The following is a 15,139-nucleotide window of genomic DNA, read 5'->3' as shown; positions in this document are numbered from 1 at the left end:
AATGCTCCGAGCCAACCCTGCCACCGCAAGATCCCGGTCATCCTTGGCACGTGTAGAATGCAGAACACTACTCGCCCTCCCAGGCTGCCTGTACAACTAACTACCATCCAACCCAGCCAGCCTGGTCCGAGATCATCACATACGCTTTGCTGCATGCTACTAAACTGTCAGTCAGCAACCAAGCATGCCTCTGTAATAGCTGAAACTATCCTACGACACAATATTGACACCTGCGTTCTAACTGAAACCTGACTGGACGACCCCTCATCTCCTTTCATCGATCTCTTCACCCCACTCAGCTTCTCAATCATTCGTTGCGACTGCAAGGATCTCAGGGGTGGTGGATTAGCCATCATACTTAAAAACAATCTCTGCTTAGCTCCCTTCTACACTACCAAATAAATACCCTACCTTTGAATCTTTGACTATTTATGAGTTCAGCTCTCCTCTAAAGGTCCTAACCCCATCAAATGTAATGTCATCTATCACCCACCATGGGAAAATCTTCAAATACTTGAAGACTTAACAGACCTAATATCGCAAAACTCTGTAAAAGGCAACACAGATATTATACTAGGAGACTTAAATCAGCATCTGAACAATGCCTAAGATCTAACAGTACAAACCCGATCCACCCTCCTGGAAGCGAAAAATCTCACCCAACACTGCAGTAAACAAACTCACGATATGGATTCTACCTAACACCTCATCCCTCCACTCTATCCTACCCTCCGACTGGACTGACCACCACCTAATCCTTTTCAATCTCATTGCCTTCCAAACTAAGGCCCACCCCCACTCTCTTCATCCCAAGCACTAGGCGAAAAACACAAATTGAATCCGCCAGGCAGGGTTAGAAGCATTAGTCAGTTCCCAAATTCTACCTTCGCCCGACTTCACCTATGCCAAAGGCCTCACCGCCCACTACAACACAAAAATGGCTGAAATCCTTCACACAGTCGCCCCTCTGAAACTCAAGAAATCAAGGAGCATCCCTTCCAGATCCTCGTTTTAACAAAACCTTAACAAAAAGAGGCGACAACTCCGATTGGATTAAAGAAACTGTAGACAACAACCCTCGCTAACTCATCTCTCGATTCTCCGAGCTGATTGTCTAAAATGCAAAAAACACATATTCAGAGAAAAATCCTAATTCTTCCGAACCCAACTGGACCAGTCGTGGAACAGACCTAAAGAGATGACGGCATTCAGTATTACAGCAGCTAGATAATATCTCAAGTTCAAATATACAAAGGTACATTGGTTAAGTCAACACCACAGGGCAGGGAAACATGAGCTCATGGGGTAAGGGGTTCCTCCAGAGGAGGGCCGGCTGATGGAACACAGATATTCCCCCTGTACACATTCCATATGTCCCAGATTGCTGTCCACTTTTTGGGGCATCCTCGTGTGACATACACTGTCTTCTCCCTAAGCATGCACCAGTCCATGTCTGTCTTCCAGGAGGATAGAGTAGGTGACTCTCCAGACCCCCTCAGCTGGGCAATGTTCCTCTTGGCCACCATCAGGCCCAGTGCAACCCAGGTTCTCCCCCTAGTGTTCAAATCTGCAGGCTCCCAGACGTTTAGCAAGCAGCGTTTGGCTTCAGGCTGGAGTTCCACCTCAAACACCTCATTTATGCATTCATGTATCCTCTTCCAGTATCGTTGGATAATTGCGTATTCCCATATTATGTGCATAAAAGTACCCTCTTGGCCACATTGCCTCCTGCACAACCCATCAGAAGCTCTTCCAATGCTAATGAGCCTGGCCCCTGACACATAGATACTGTGTAGAATTTTCAGTTGGACCTGGCGTAGCCTGGAAGAGATGGTAACCTCTCTCGGGGATGCCAAGGACTCCAGCCATTCCTCCTCGTCAAGTTCTAACCCGTCTCTCTCCCTCCGCCCCTTGGACTGAATGAGTGGATCAGTGTTGTTATTTATTCGTTTTTTATATGTAAGGGAGATTGCTTTCGTGGGCATGCAGCCATCCAACAACCTGTCCTCCAGTGGTGACGACTCCGGAGGAGATTCTCCTTTGGGCAAGTTCAATAGTAGTGCATGCCGCACCTGCAGATAACGGAAATATTCAGATTCGGCTCATTCGTATTCTGCCTTCAGGGTGGCAAAGGGCACTACCATTCCCTTCTGCCACAGGTCCCCTATCTTTGACGTCCCAATCATATCCCAATTTCCAAACCCCTTGGAGGTCCGCAGAGTTCCCAGTTGTTCGGCGTCCCACAGCGGTGTGGCTAGTGTGAGCCTCAGATCCCATCCCAATCTTTTATTTACCGCCTTCCAGACGTGCACTGCATGACAGGTTTGGCCCAGTGAGTGGGAACTTTTTAGTATGGGAGTAGAGAGCTCTATTAAAGTCACCCCCGGGAAGTTTCCACTTGTCCATCCTATACCCCGGGTCGTCGCACCGATAAGTGCAGTGATTCATTGCAGCTAGGTGAGCAGCCCAGTAATATTTTTTTATATCAGGGAGAGCAATCTCTCCATCATACCAGGAGCACACCAGCTTCTGCAAAGTTATACGAGGCCTACCCTCCCTGAGCAGCTCCCATTGGAGGATTTCAATGTCCCTAAAATAGCATGCCGGGACTGGATCCGGATGGTTCTGTAGGGCATACAAGAAACGGGGCAAGGCCATCATTTTAAAGAGTGCTGCCCATCCCACAAACGACAGCGGGAGCGTCCACCAATGTGTGACGTCTCGCTTCAATCACTGGAGAGGGGGCAGCAGATTCCGTGAATGTCTGATCTTAGGGTCTGCTGAGATGTAGACCCCCAGGTACCGGAAGCCGTTCTGCGCCACCTGAATCGGGTAGTCTCCCAGGGGAGCCGGGGAGACACAGCTGAGAACTTAGATTACTGACTTGGCCCGGTTAATCCTATAACAAGAGTTCTTTCCAAAATTCGTAAATATATTAATAGCGTTAAGGAGCGAAACTCTCGGGAAGGCGAGATAGAGCAGCATGTCGTCCGCATAGAGGGAGATACGATCTTCTCATATGTCTGCCCACTTGAGACCCCGGATTGTCGGGTCGCGACAGATCCATGCAGCAGGCGGCTCGAGTGTGAGCGCGAACAGCAGTGGGGACAGCAGGCAATCCTGTTGAGTTCCCCGGCTCAGCTCGAAAACCTCCAACATTTTGTTATTAATACACTTGAGCCAGGGGCTCGCTATAGAACAGCCGCACCCACCCAGTGAACTTAGGTCCGAAACCTAGCTTTCTCAGGACCGCAAAAAGATAAGCTCATTCGACACCACCACCGCCGATTCCTGGATTTTGTCACTCCTGACCAACACCCCGTGCAGCCACCTCAAATTCAGGGCTGTGTTGTGATGTGGCATAAAGCCCGCTTTGTCAGGGTGTACCAGCGTACTGAGAACTGGGGTTAATTGGGTCGCCAACAGTTTGGCCAAGATCTTGGATTCTGCGTTTAATAGAGAGATGGGTCTGTACGAGGAGCACCTGTCCCTCGGCTTACCTTCCTTATAAATGATCACTAGGGTAGCCACCCGCTGATCGTATGGAAGATTCCCCTTATCCCTGCTTTTCTTGAACATTGCGCCTAATTGGGGGGCGATGGAGTCAGGCTTTTGTTTGTAGAGTTCTATCGGCAAACCGTTTTGACCGGATGCCTTACCGGATTGCAGGTTTCTTATCGCCTGCGCGATCTCATCATTTGTAAGAGGGCCATCTAGGGAATCCCGCTCGTCGGCCGACAGAGCTGGGAGTTGTATGTTCGCGAGCAATGTTGCCAAGTCCTCTTCCGGCAAGTCTGCGCTAGAACAGTATACTCGGTGGTAATGGTCGGCGAACTCTTTTGCAATCGCCTGAGAGTCAGTTATGACCTCCCCCTGTTCACCCAAGAGTTCAGGAACCAAACGGTTCACCAGGTTTCTCCTATCAAGCCAGGCAAGGAGCTTGCCTGCTTTGTCACCCAGATATTGCCCTCCTTTTCCCTTCCTAGCGTTTCAGCCATGTCTGTGGCGATGGACCTGTATTCCTCCCTTTTGAGTTGGAGCACGTGTTGCGTCTCATCAGTAACCTCTCCGTCACACTCCTCCTCCAGCCAGAGGATATCTGTTTCCACTTGGACCAGGTCCTTCGCCTTGTCTTTCCGAACGCCTGCTATAAGTGAGAGATCCTGTCCTCTGAGCACCTTCTTAAAGGCCTCCCAGAGAGTTTGGTCAGATGCGACGACCCTGTATTTTTGGAGTAGTAGCGGTCTATGACCTGAAGGAGAGGCCCCCTGATTGTCGGATTGTGCAGATACCAGGGGTTAATGGGTGCAACCTTGCCCACCCGCTTTTCATTCAAGACCAATTCAGCTCATATGGGGGAGTGATCCAATATACCCTTCTCTAGGTGGTACACCTCCCAAACGCAGCCGATCTGGGAAGTCGGCACTAGAAGGTAGTCTAGGCGGGAGAGACTACTGTGTGCCCCGGAGTGGAAAGTGTACTGGCGCATAGTAGGATGAAATGACCTCCATACATCCGCCAAGCCCATCGCGCTGATAAAATCTGGGAGCCATCGTTGTGAGGGACCGATTTCGCATGGAGGATATCGGTCTTCCGCCCCTGACACAACTGCATTGAAATCCCCCCCCCCCGGTTATAAGATGGCCTTCTGGGAGTGACGAAAGTATTGTCCCCAAGTCTTTAAAGGTGCGGCCTTGTAGGCCCGGAGGGACATACACTGTCATCAATGTGAGTGTTTGGCCCTCCCACCGCCCGGAGATCGCTGCATATCTGCCCAGTTCGTCCATCCACGTGCTCTGTATTGCTATTGGAAAAGACCTCCTGAGCATGATTCCTACCCCCCTGGAGCCTGAAGTGAACCCCGAGTGCACCACCAGCTTGTACCCACACCTGTTTATGGCCTGGCAGGAATTACCCACAAGATGTGACTCTTGGAGGAATACTATGTCCGGGGAGTGCTTTTTAATGTGTTGTAAGACAGTACAGCTCTTCACTTTATCCCCCAGACCATTGACCTTCCAGCTGAGAAGCCTAAGGCTCTTATCCCATTGCGTGGGCATTTGCATACCAGTGGGTCAGTAACTCTTTACCCTGTCCTTTCAGATTCTGTGCCGTCATCTCTAAACCAGAAAAACCCAACAACACCCCCCCAACCCAAACACCCTCCTCCCTGCTCCCCAGCACTCTGGGCCTCAAACCACCCAGCGAACCAACCATGCAGACTGCCTGTCGCCCAAGCATTCGACTAAAAGAAGTAAACTGCGGGGGTAAAGGCACCGCTACCTTGATCCCCTTACAATCAGTCATAAGTGCTCCCCCGGTGGGAAAAGACACCCTACAAACAATGCACTCACGGATAATACGTGTCCCAGCTAAAAGTCTGTACGGGAGGAGCACCTCCCGACACACTCCCCAACCATGGTATACATGCAGTTCGATCGGGCCGGCTCATTTGGATACTCCCACCTCCCATTATCAGACGGGCAAGAGACGCAGTCCTGGACGTCATTCAGCGGGCATTGTGTTCCTTCGCACCTCTCCAGCCCTCCAGCCGGTCCGCCGCCTCCTCAGGACATTCGAAAAACCACGCCTTACCCTCTGCCTCCACTCTCAGCCTGTCGCATAGTTCCCGAGTCACCTCACAGAATAATCTTCGTTGTTTTTGCACACGCAAGGGTGAAGTCTGTAAAGAGGGAGATCTCTGCATTCTGAAAGTGGAGAGGAGGAGTCACTCTGGCAGTTTGGAGTATGACGTCTCTGTCTCTAAAATTAAGCAACCTGGCCAGGATGGGGCAGCCCGGCACTCTATGCGCTCTTTCCACAACAAAAATCTTGGAGAGGCCTTTGGGCTGCAGGTGATTGAGAACAAGGTCCTCCACAAAGAGGTCCGCCACTGGCCCTTCCGCCCTTTCAGGAACCCCAATTATACAGATGTTATTCCTCCTTGTGCGGCCTTCGTAATCGTCGAGTTTGTCTTCAGCGTGCTTTCGAAACTCCTGGAGTTCCTTGACATCCTTCAGCAGTTGTATAGTATCCCCCTGGAGGCTAGAAGTGACAAGCTCCATTTGTCTTACTTTCTCACTGATTTTTGACATGTTCGCTCTGATCAGAGTTACGTCTGTGGAGATGGTGTCCATTCATTGCTCAAGAGATGTACGGACTCCCGAGATAGCCTCCATCACATCCTGTAGGGTCACCTCGGTGCGTTCAGTTTCGGGCCCATCCGCCCCTCGGGTGGGATTCAGTGACCGCAGGCTTTGACAGGTTGTATTTGTCCAGTCGGGTCTGCTGAGTTGCCCTCGATGCTATAGGGCCCGACATGATCGCAGTTTGAGTTTTCCGGCTGGTCCACACACTGAGTCAGCTGGCTCCCGGGGCAAGAGGGCGCGCGGCGGCGACCATCAGGTAAGTCCCAAGTACTCTTGCCAACTCCACTGTGGTCCCAGCGGCGCCCCCCACAGGCTCCACTCTCACCACCCCCACCGCTGCCACACTTCATAGTTCTTCGGATCTTCGATCCCCGTCAGCAGCCCAACAGAGTAGCAGCATGGTCAGGGCGCTAGCACAGGATAGTGGAGTGCTAGGCACCAAAGCCGCCGTCCCCAATTCCGGACTGGACCCACCACACCAGACTGGAGAGACCGGGGAGTCGCTAGGCTCGGCTACAGTGTCCCCCACTCTATCGTTATGCCTGGACTCCGCCACTCTCCAAGTCACTATGAGCGGTCAGGCCCAGGTCTCAGTGTACCGCTCCGGACTACCTGGGTAGTGCCACACAGTAAGACTCACAGATCGGCCAGCAGGCGAGTCACGGTCCACACGGCCCTGCCACAATGCTGACACTGAGAGGGACCTCTCAGACAATCCCAGGGCTGCCCCCGTCTTTCACAGGATGTGGGCTTGCAGCGATGTGTCAGCCCTGCTGTCCCCACTGGTAGCGCGGCGCCGGGCCCGCGGTGGTGTCGTTTTTTGGCTGCCTTCACTTTCACCTCCGTTAGGGCTCCGTATGGGCTACTACTGACGGTGCTTCAGGGTCAGGACCCCTCTCGGCACCACAGTGCGCGGGCCTTCCCAGGAGAGGATCATGCCGGAGCATTTTACTTGCTCTGCTGCTGCCCTCTCCACCCAGTGTTTCCTACAACTTGTGAAATACCCTTATGGGTGACAGTGAGAGCATAAACACAAGTACATTCTTTGAGCTGGACAGTCCAATGATTGCTGTACACATTGTTGAGACGCCTGCATACTTGTAACTTCTGGCAAGCACTTGGGGCCATATTCACGGGAACGGTAGCGCAGGCAAAGCAGCAGCTTACCTTGCTGCACTGCCCTGCATCTCAGGCAAAGGGCAGAAATACACTGTATTTATCCAATACAGTGTATTCCTGTCCGTTCCCCCTGCGCTGGTGGTAAATTTTATCAGCCTAGCACGAACATAGGCACCCTTGCACCATGGTGCAAGGGTGCCTGTGTTGTAGGCAGAATTGTTTATGTGCAGAGAGGGGCTCCTTCCTGAACAAAAGCAATTCATAGAGGCATTTTCCTCTTTCTACGTGTGCTGTAGAATGCAACACACATAGAAAGAGGAAAAAAGGAGGAGAAATAAAGATATTTCTCCTCACCACGTCTCCCCTGGGGAGGCGTATGATTTTTGATACATTCCCAGGTTTACAGGTCCTTGTAAATCTGGGAATGCGTCAATAACCATGGGAGTTGCATGGGAACACCCACCGCAACATCCATGGAATGCTTCCCTGTGCAGAGTAAGGCAACTGAGCTATTTGCACTGCATTGCATTATTCCATATCTGTGAAGCCATTCAAAGCCATGCAGATATGACTTGGAGCTTTGCGTCGTGCATGTACCATGTTGCGTGTTGCAAGCATGGCATGAGGCCCTTGTAAGTATGCCCTTTGGTGTTCCTGATCTAGATGCAACAGTATGCCCCATGTATGAAGCTCCATTTTTATTGGGATGTCATTGAAATAAAAAGGTGAACTAGCAAAGGAGCATGGACATAAACATCGTCTTGCCATGAAACCTCACTAATGGATACACTTTCCAGTGAATGAGAAATTGAAGTCGACCTCTAAACCTTCAAGAATCACAAATTTAATTAACCTCATACTATGATTTTGAACAAAACTTGCTGACGTTCATATGGAAGCCAATGAAAAGGATCAGGTTTGTATGGCTTCAGCTAAGATCAATGAAAGACAAAATTAAACTTCCATGTACAATGCAATTTTAGTCAAGTGGTCATAGTATTGATCTGATGATTTTCAAAAAATTGGCCACAAAATAGTGGTCAAAACTTAACTTGCAGTAAATTAACAGGTACAAAATGGGAAAACAGCCAAGTTTTCTCAGCAGGAGCAAATTAAGAGAAATATTATCTTGATTTGTCAGTGTATTCCTTCATCTTAAGTTTGTAATGGCATAAACCTTCAAAAACAAGGTATCTAACTTTTGATTAAAAATCATAATTGGGTGTCACAGTGGCGTCCCTGATTGCGTCGGAGACAGGTTTTCTTACTTCTTTCAAGTTGCTTCCAGCTTCCAACAGCAGGAACAACCTCCAGAGGCCCAACACTGGAATAGGCATCTCCTGTCAGGTCAGAGCTCTCAGCAATAGAGTTCAGGGGAGCTGGGGGTGACGTCTTTGCGGCCCTGAGACTTCAGAACAGGAGGCCAGCACACACAGGCCCTTGGAGATCTTCTTCAAGCAGGTTCAAAGCAAAGTTCCAGTCTTTGTCTTCTTCTTGGTAGAAACAGCAACTGCAGGCCAACCCCACACAGCACACAGTAAAGGGACAGTACTCCTCCTCACAGCTCTTCAGCTTTTCTCCTTGCCAGAGGTTCCTCTTGAGTCCAAAAGTAATCTAAAGTTCTGGGGTTTTAGGTCTAATACTTATACCCCCAAATCTCTTTGTTCTCTTTGTGCAAGGGTCTCTGAGCCCAGCCCAAACCAGTTCTGTCATTACTGGAGGAGTATGCCTGCAGGGGGTAGAGACAGCGTTGTGCAAGGGAGACAGGCCCTGTTCAGGTGCAAGGAAATCTCCTCCCACTACCCTAAATTCAGCCAGGGTCTATTCAGCCCAGCTCTGAGTCATCCAAGAAGGGCCTGGCACAACTCAAACCCCCCTCCCTGCCTGGCTGTCTACAGTAAATGCACATCCCCAGGCCCCATCACTCCATAACCAGACAGTCAGTACACAAACAGGCAGAGACACACAGAATGGTTTAACAAGAAAATGCCTACTTTCTAATAGTGGCATTTCCAAACACACAGTTTTAAAAAAAATCTTTACTAAAAGATGTGTTATTAAATTCTTAGCTTAGAGAGCCTAAACTTTATGTCTCTATCTTGTCAAAATGAGAAGGTATCATTGTAAGATGTTACAAAGTATTTCCCATTCGATCATATGGGGCAAGATAGCCTTTCAATAGTGAAAAACGAAATTGGCAGGATTTCACTATCAGAACATGTCATACACACGGGTACATGTCCTACCTTTCACAAACACTGCACCCTGTCAAGCAGGGTACCTTGGGCCCACCTTAGGGGTAAGAAAAGGAAAGGTTAGGCCCTAGCAAGTGGGTGCACTTGCCAGGTTGACATGGCAGTTTAAAACTGCACACAGGCACTGCAGTGGTAGGTCTGAGATACCTTTTCAGGGCTACTCATATGGGTGGCACAATCAGTGCTGCAGGCATACCAGTAGCATTTGATTTACAGGCCCTGGCACACTCAGTGCACTTTACTACGGGCTTACCAGTAAATCAAATATGCCAATCATGGAAACACCAATCCATAAATGCCATTTACACAGAGAGCATATGCACTTTAGCACAGGTCAGCAGTGGTAAAGTGCCCAGAGTCCTAAAGCCAACAACAACAGGCCAGGAAAAAAAAGAGGAATAAGCAAAAAGTTTGGAGCTAACCCTACAAAAAGGGCCAAGTCCAACAACAGGGGACTGAGTCCTTGAATCCCAAAATGGCTGCCACTACATTTCTTGATGCTGTGGCAGCCAGTCAGTTCTCATCTTCAGATCTGTCGGTTCTGCAGATTCTATGCAGTGTGAAATATATAACATTTTTGAGCCTTAATTTCTCCAAAACTACTGAATGGATTTACACCAAATCACAAAAAGACCACTTTCTGGCTCAAGATCTAAATTTCTAACAAATTTGGAGTTCAGTGGGTTTTGCCTGTAGCTTATCTAATTTTCCTATAGTTTCCATAGGAAGGGAGTTTTCTGTTTCACTAATAACTTTGGCTACATTTGATGAAACATACAAAAAAAAGTTCATCAACCTCAACTCCTTAATGGAAAGTTTTGGAGTGAACCGTCAATCCAGACATCTATTATTAATCAGTCAAGCTTCAAAAGTCAAATTGAATCATATTTATTTCTTACAAACCAAGACCCAGATTTACTTATATTTCACTCAATACAGCAAGGCAAGTTACTGCACTGGTTGTGTGCAGGGGAGAGGTCTGAACTGGGCTATATTTACAAAGATATGTCACTGTTCAGCCTCTCCCTGCACTAGTGCGCTTGTGGTTGCCTAGCACCAATGCAGGCACGCTTGCACCATGGAGCAAGGGTGTCTGGGTTGTAGGCAGGATTGTTTTTGTGCAAGAAAGGATATGTTCCTGTACAGAATAAACCTCAAAACCATATTCTCTTTGACTATATGGTATGGAATGCATTACATGTGCAAAGAGGAAGTGACGAGGAGCAATAAAATATTTTTCTCCTCGTTATGCCAAGGTCGGGTAGGTGCACCATTTTGGTGCAAAGCAAGGTTTTCTGACTTTAGTAAATCTGGGTTTGCGTAAAAAATACATGGGTGGATGCTCCACCCAACTAATGCCTCCCCGTTGAGGTGTAATGCAGCGTAGCACAAGGCAGCACAAGGTGCTCCCTTGCGTTACTTTTAAGGTGAAAAGTAACTCAAGCCAATGCAAATATCAATTTGCGTGGACTTGTAAATGTCAGTTAAGCACTTGCATCAACTTGTGCAGGTGTTTAGTAAACATGGGCCCAAGTTGACAATTGGATCAATAAAAAAGAAAATAAAGAAAATACATTTAGAGAAGTATGGAATGAAAGAAAATCCAGACAGTCATAGTACATACTTTCAAAAGGAATCAGTTCTTTAAAGGGTATGAGGTTGCATAATCAAGCGTTTAAATGTACACTCAGTTCCTCATCCAGGCTTAAACCTCCAGGATGTTTGGTCTCCAAAGATGCAATGTACCCAGATTAAAGTTTCTTAATTTTAATGTTTGATCACCTTTTCTAATGTTATTTTTTTTATACTGTCAATACCAAAGAAAGACAACAATTTTGCATTACCCTGATGATAATAGTTAAATTGGTGGGCAACTTCAAAGATTGAGTCATTGTTGTTTCTAGCTCTTTTATATAATAAAATCCAGTCTTTTACCAGCCCAATCGTGTTTCCAACATATATACTTTATGACAAGAGAACGTTGGCCTCATATAACTGTTCATTAGATCAGTTTTAAGAGAACATAATCACCGGTAACTGTGAATGACTTTGTTACCTAACAGATTTCCTACTGTTATTGTCACTCTATAGCATGTTCCAATGTCGGTTCTGGCCATTCATTTTTTGATGTGGTCGGGTCAAGATTGCAGTCTGGTATTATCATTGTAGGGCTGGGTTTTTCTTGTAGTTTTTTGCTTAGGGACAATTAAGTAATTACAGGTTTGGTTATGAACTTTTTAAATGTCTGTTTTAAAACAATTTTTAGGTTCCCCTGTTTTAAAATCATGACCACCAACTCCTTTTTTCTTGGTCAAAGACTTCAGTCAATCTCCAATATTTCTTGAGCCTGGTCAGGTCCCTCAAAGGGATACTTGTCAATTGATGCATGCAGATAATACGTTTCAACATGCCAAGATTATTGCAGATCCATTCAAGGGTAACAAATTAAAGAGGGTTTCCCTTTCAAGCTTCCCTACAGCAAACATTGCTAAACAGAATTGCCTCAAACATGAAACTATACTTTACCTATAAAGTGTATTTTAGGTGGTGTGGTATAATTCTGCTAATTAGGTATTGAGAAATTTACATTAAAAATATGTGTAAGGAGGGCATGGAACAGCTAATACATTTATATACTTTAAGGTTGACTTTATAAGCCTAAAACTCACCTGTTTTAAATGTCACGGTTGAATGTTTTGGAGTATGTGATAATTGCTTATGAGCTGGTGTCTGCCTCTTTTTTCATAACTTGTCAATAGGGGTGGTGCAATATATGCTGCTGCTGTTGGTGCCGTAGATAAATTTAATCTGAATGGAATTTGGGGGCAAGGGATAGTTTTTTATGGCGGGGTCTGCCTCTTTTTTCATAACTTGTCAATAGGGGTGGTGCAATATATGCTACTGCTGTTGGTGCCGTAGATAAATTTAATCTGAATGGAATTTGGGGGCAAGGGATAGTTTTTTATGGCGGGGTGTGAGTTAACGTTTGCGTAACCATCACTGTCCAGTTTCTGAGTTTCTATGGTTTTATTTCAAGCCCAAAACTGACCTAAGCAAAGAGACTTAACAGAATTTTTGGTGAGGCAGGCGTTTAATAATATACTACACCGACCATCCATACAACTATCTCCCACTATTCCCTGCCCTTGGCCATGATCAGTGCGTCATTTGGTCTTGTCCAGCATGGGTTAGCTGCAACCCGTAGTCTTTGACCAGGCCCAGTCTGCCTCATATCCAACTCCCTACATGTCTAACCTTCACAGTTTATGGCCTTCATTCATGATTAAACAATACCCCCCATTTCCGGGAAAAAAAATCAAGTGTTCACTCATGGATGTGGTGCAAATGATCTTTCCTGGCCCGCAGGGTAGAGCTGCAATCACTTTGATCTGCTTACAGTTCTACTATGGCTTTGGAGAAGACCGATAAAAAGTGAACAGCAGTCAATCACGCAACTGAGCTCAACACTAATCCAGTGCAGGACTGGAGGTAATTGCTGAGAGGATTGATGCTTCATACGCTCATGCCCGCTTTACCCAACTCGAGCCACTGCTGCTGCCTGACAGCGAGATATTAAAACTGGTGCTCACAATAACATTTGACTGGTTGATAACTGTTTCCCTTGGTGGTAGTGGATTTCATATACATTCTAAAGGCACTATAAGAAAGGGGGATCATTTTGAACAATAAAAACACTTTATTGCTCTGTGGTTGCAGGCAGAGTGTATTTGGGCTGATTGAGAACATAATGTTAATTTGTTTAATTTTCTTATAGGTTCCCAACCTTCAGCTCTCCAGCAAGGGAAAATCTTTTATGACATCATAAATATTGTCCCTGCCAGGCGATGGAAAGAGTTCATGAGAACCCTGGAATTGAAGGATGCAGAAATTGAGCGAGTAGAGATGGAATTCCCCTACTTTAGAGAGCAGCAGTATGAAATGCTGAAGAGATGGTCCCAGCAGAACAAGTCTGAAATGGATTCTGTATACTCTGCCCTTGCGAGGATGGATCTCTCTGGCTGTGCAGAGGAACTCAAAAGGAAGATAGAGGGAAGCACTTGAATGGATCATTGTATCTCCTCTGAATCAAAGGCGAACACTACAGGAGAGGGGGAATTGTTGAGCCTAAACTCCAGTCTGTAACTCAAAGGGTGACACCCAATTGGAACCAGCCTCAGAACAAAAAACGTGTGTGATGCAGGGATTGCGAGCTCTACCTATCTCTTACAAATTAAAATGGTAGGAACATATTATAATTTGTGAGATATGGTAAAGTACGAAGAATGGGACAGTTGTTTCAGACTGGCCCTCATTGAGCAAATTCTTCTAAAAGCCACTATTATGTTTAAATTATTGCTTGGAATCATCAGTGGAAGGATGGATTGTGTGGTCAATGAGGGCATAGCTCCATAGCTCTCAACAAAGCAGTATGAGCAGTGTAACTATAGACTATGGATCTCAGGGGCCACTGCACCCTAAATACAGCTGTTGTTTCTGCCATGCCAAGGATGAGGGAGGACATTTACCTTGGTAGCATTAGGATCCAAAACACCATTGGTATGCCACTGGAGGTCAATATACTGAAATATTAGCTACTTGCCTCATGTTGAGTGCAAGCAGCTTATCAAATCCTGGACTTGTCCTTTCACTTGGCCTGACATGGAACACACTTATGCTCATTTCTCAAGTGCAATGAACGTAGAAATCCAACTCGACTCTCTCCCTGACTGACTGCTTGCTGAAGATGGCCTCTTCTCTGCATTTCACTGGTAAGGCTGACAGCAGAGCCTAGCCATTCAGTTCTCTCTTTTATTACAATGGCAGTAAAGTTGACCTCCTATGAACTTCTACCTGGTGCTCCCATTTCAGATAGTGTTTTTCGCCTCTTGTTCCTTATACAATGGCTGCCGAGCCAGGCCTCTGTGCTCGATCCCACATATCTTGTCATGTTCCACTTCTCACTAGTTTTTCATTTCCATTGTGAATGGTCAACTGCAGTGCACAACTGGAATGTGATTTGTGCTCATCAGGATAGTTCATCTCTATTTAGATGCAGTTGAGAAGCTTGAAAAAGGCTCATTGTATTAGCTACAATCCAAGGGGCAGATTTATAATTCTTTCATGAAGCGTAATGCAGCAAGCCGTCTTGCTGCGCTGTGTGAAAGGGCAGGAATGTGCGGTATTTACTATTATACGGCGCATTCCTGTCATTTTCTAGTGCTGGCACACTTTTTGCTGCCTAGCTTCAACGCAGGCACCCATGTGTCAATGTGCAAGGGTGCTGCGCTGTAGGCAAGATTGTTTTTGTGCAGGAAGGGACACTTTCCTGTGCAAAAACAATCCTGAGAGGCATTTTCCTCTTTCTATGTGTGCTGCAGAATGCAGCACATGTAGAAAGAGGAAGAAATGAGTAGAAATAAAGATATTTCTCTTCATTATGCCTCACCTGGGGAGGCGTAGCATTTTACGCATTCCCAGGGTTACCACCAATGGTAAATCTGGGAATGCGCCAAAATCCATTGGTGGATGCATGGGTGCACTCAAGCTACATCCAGGGAACGCCTCCCTACCGCAGCGTGACGCAAGGCAGCAATTTACGCTGCCTTGCCTTACTCC

The 15,139-nt window shown here is 46.8% G+C and overlaps 1 protein-coding gene across 1 annotated transcript in view; it reads left to right on the top strand.

The window, feature by feature from the left end:
- Positions 1-14,843, top strand: part of TNFRSF25 (TNF receptor superfamily member 25) — a 229,310-nt gene extending 214,467 nt beyond the window's left edge. The window contains exon 10 of the mRNA XM_085615187.1: positions 13,299-14,843. Within this exon, the coding sequence (XP_085471313.1) occupies positions 13,299-13,585 (287 nt within the window). The 3' untranslated portion in view covers positions 13,586-14,843. The remainder of the gene's footprint in view (positions 1-13,298) is intronic.
- Positions 14,844-15,139: the final 296 nt, after the last annotated feature.

Source organism: Triturus cristatus, chromosome 1_2, assembly GCF_964204655.1.
Source record: "Triturus cristatus chromosome 1_2, aTriCri1.1, whole genome shotgun sequence".
Lineage (NCBI taxonomy): Eukaryota > Metazoa > Chordata > Amphibia > Caudata > Salamandridae > Triturus > Triturus cristatus.
This window is presented reverse-complemented; position numbering and strand designations above follow the sequence as displayed.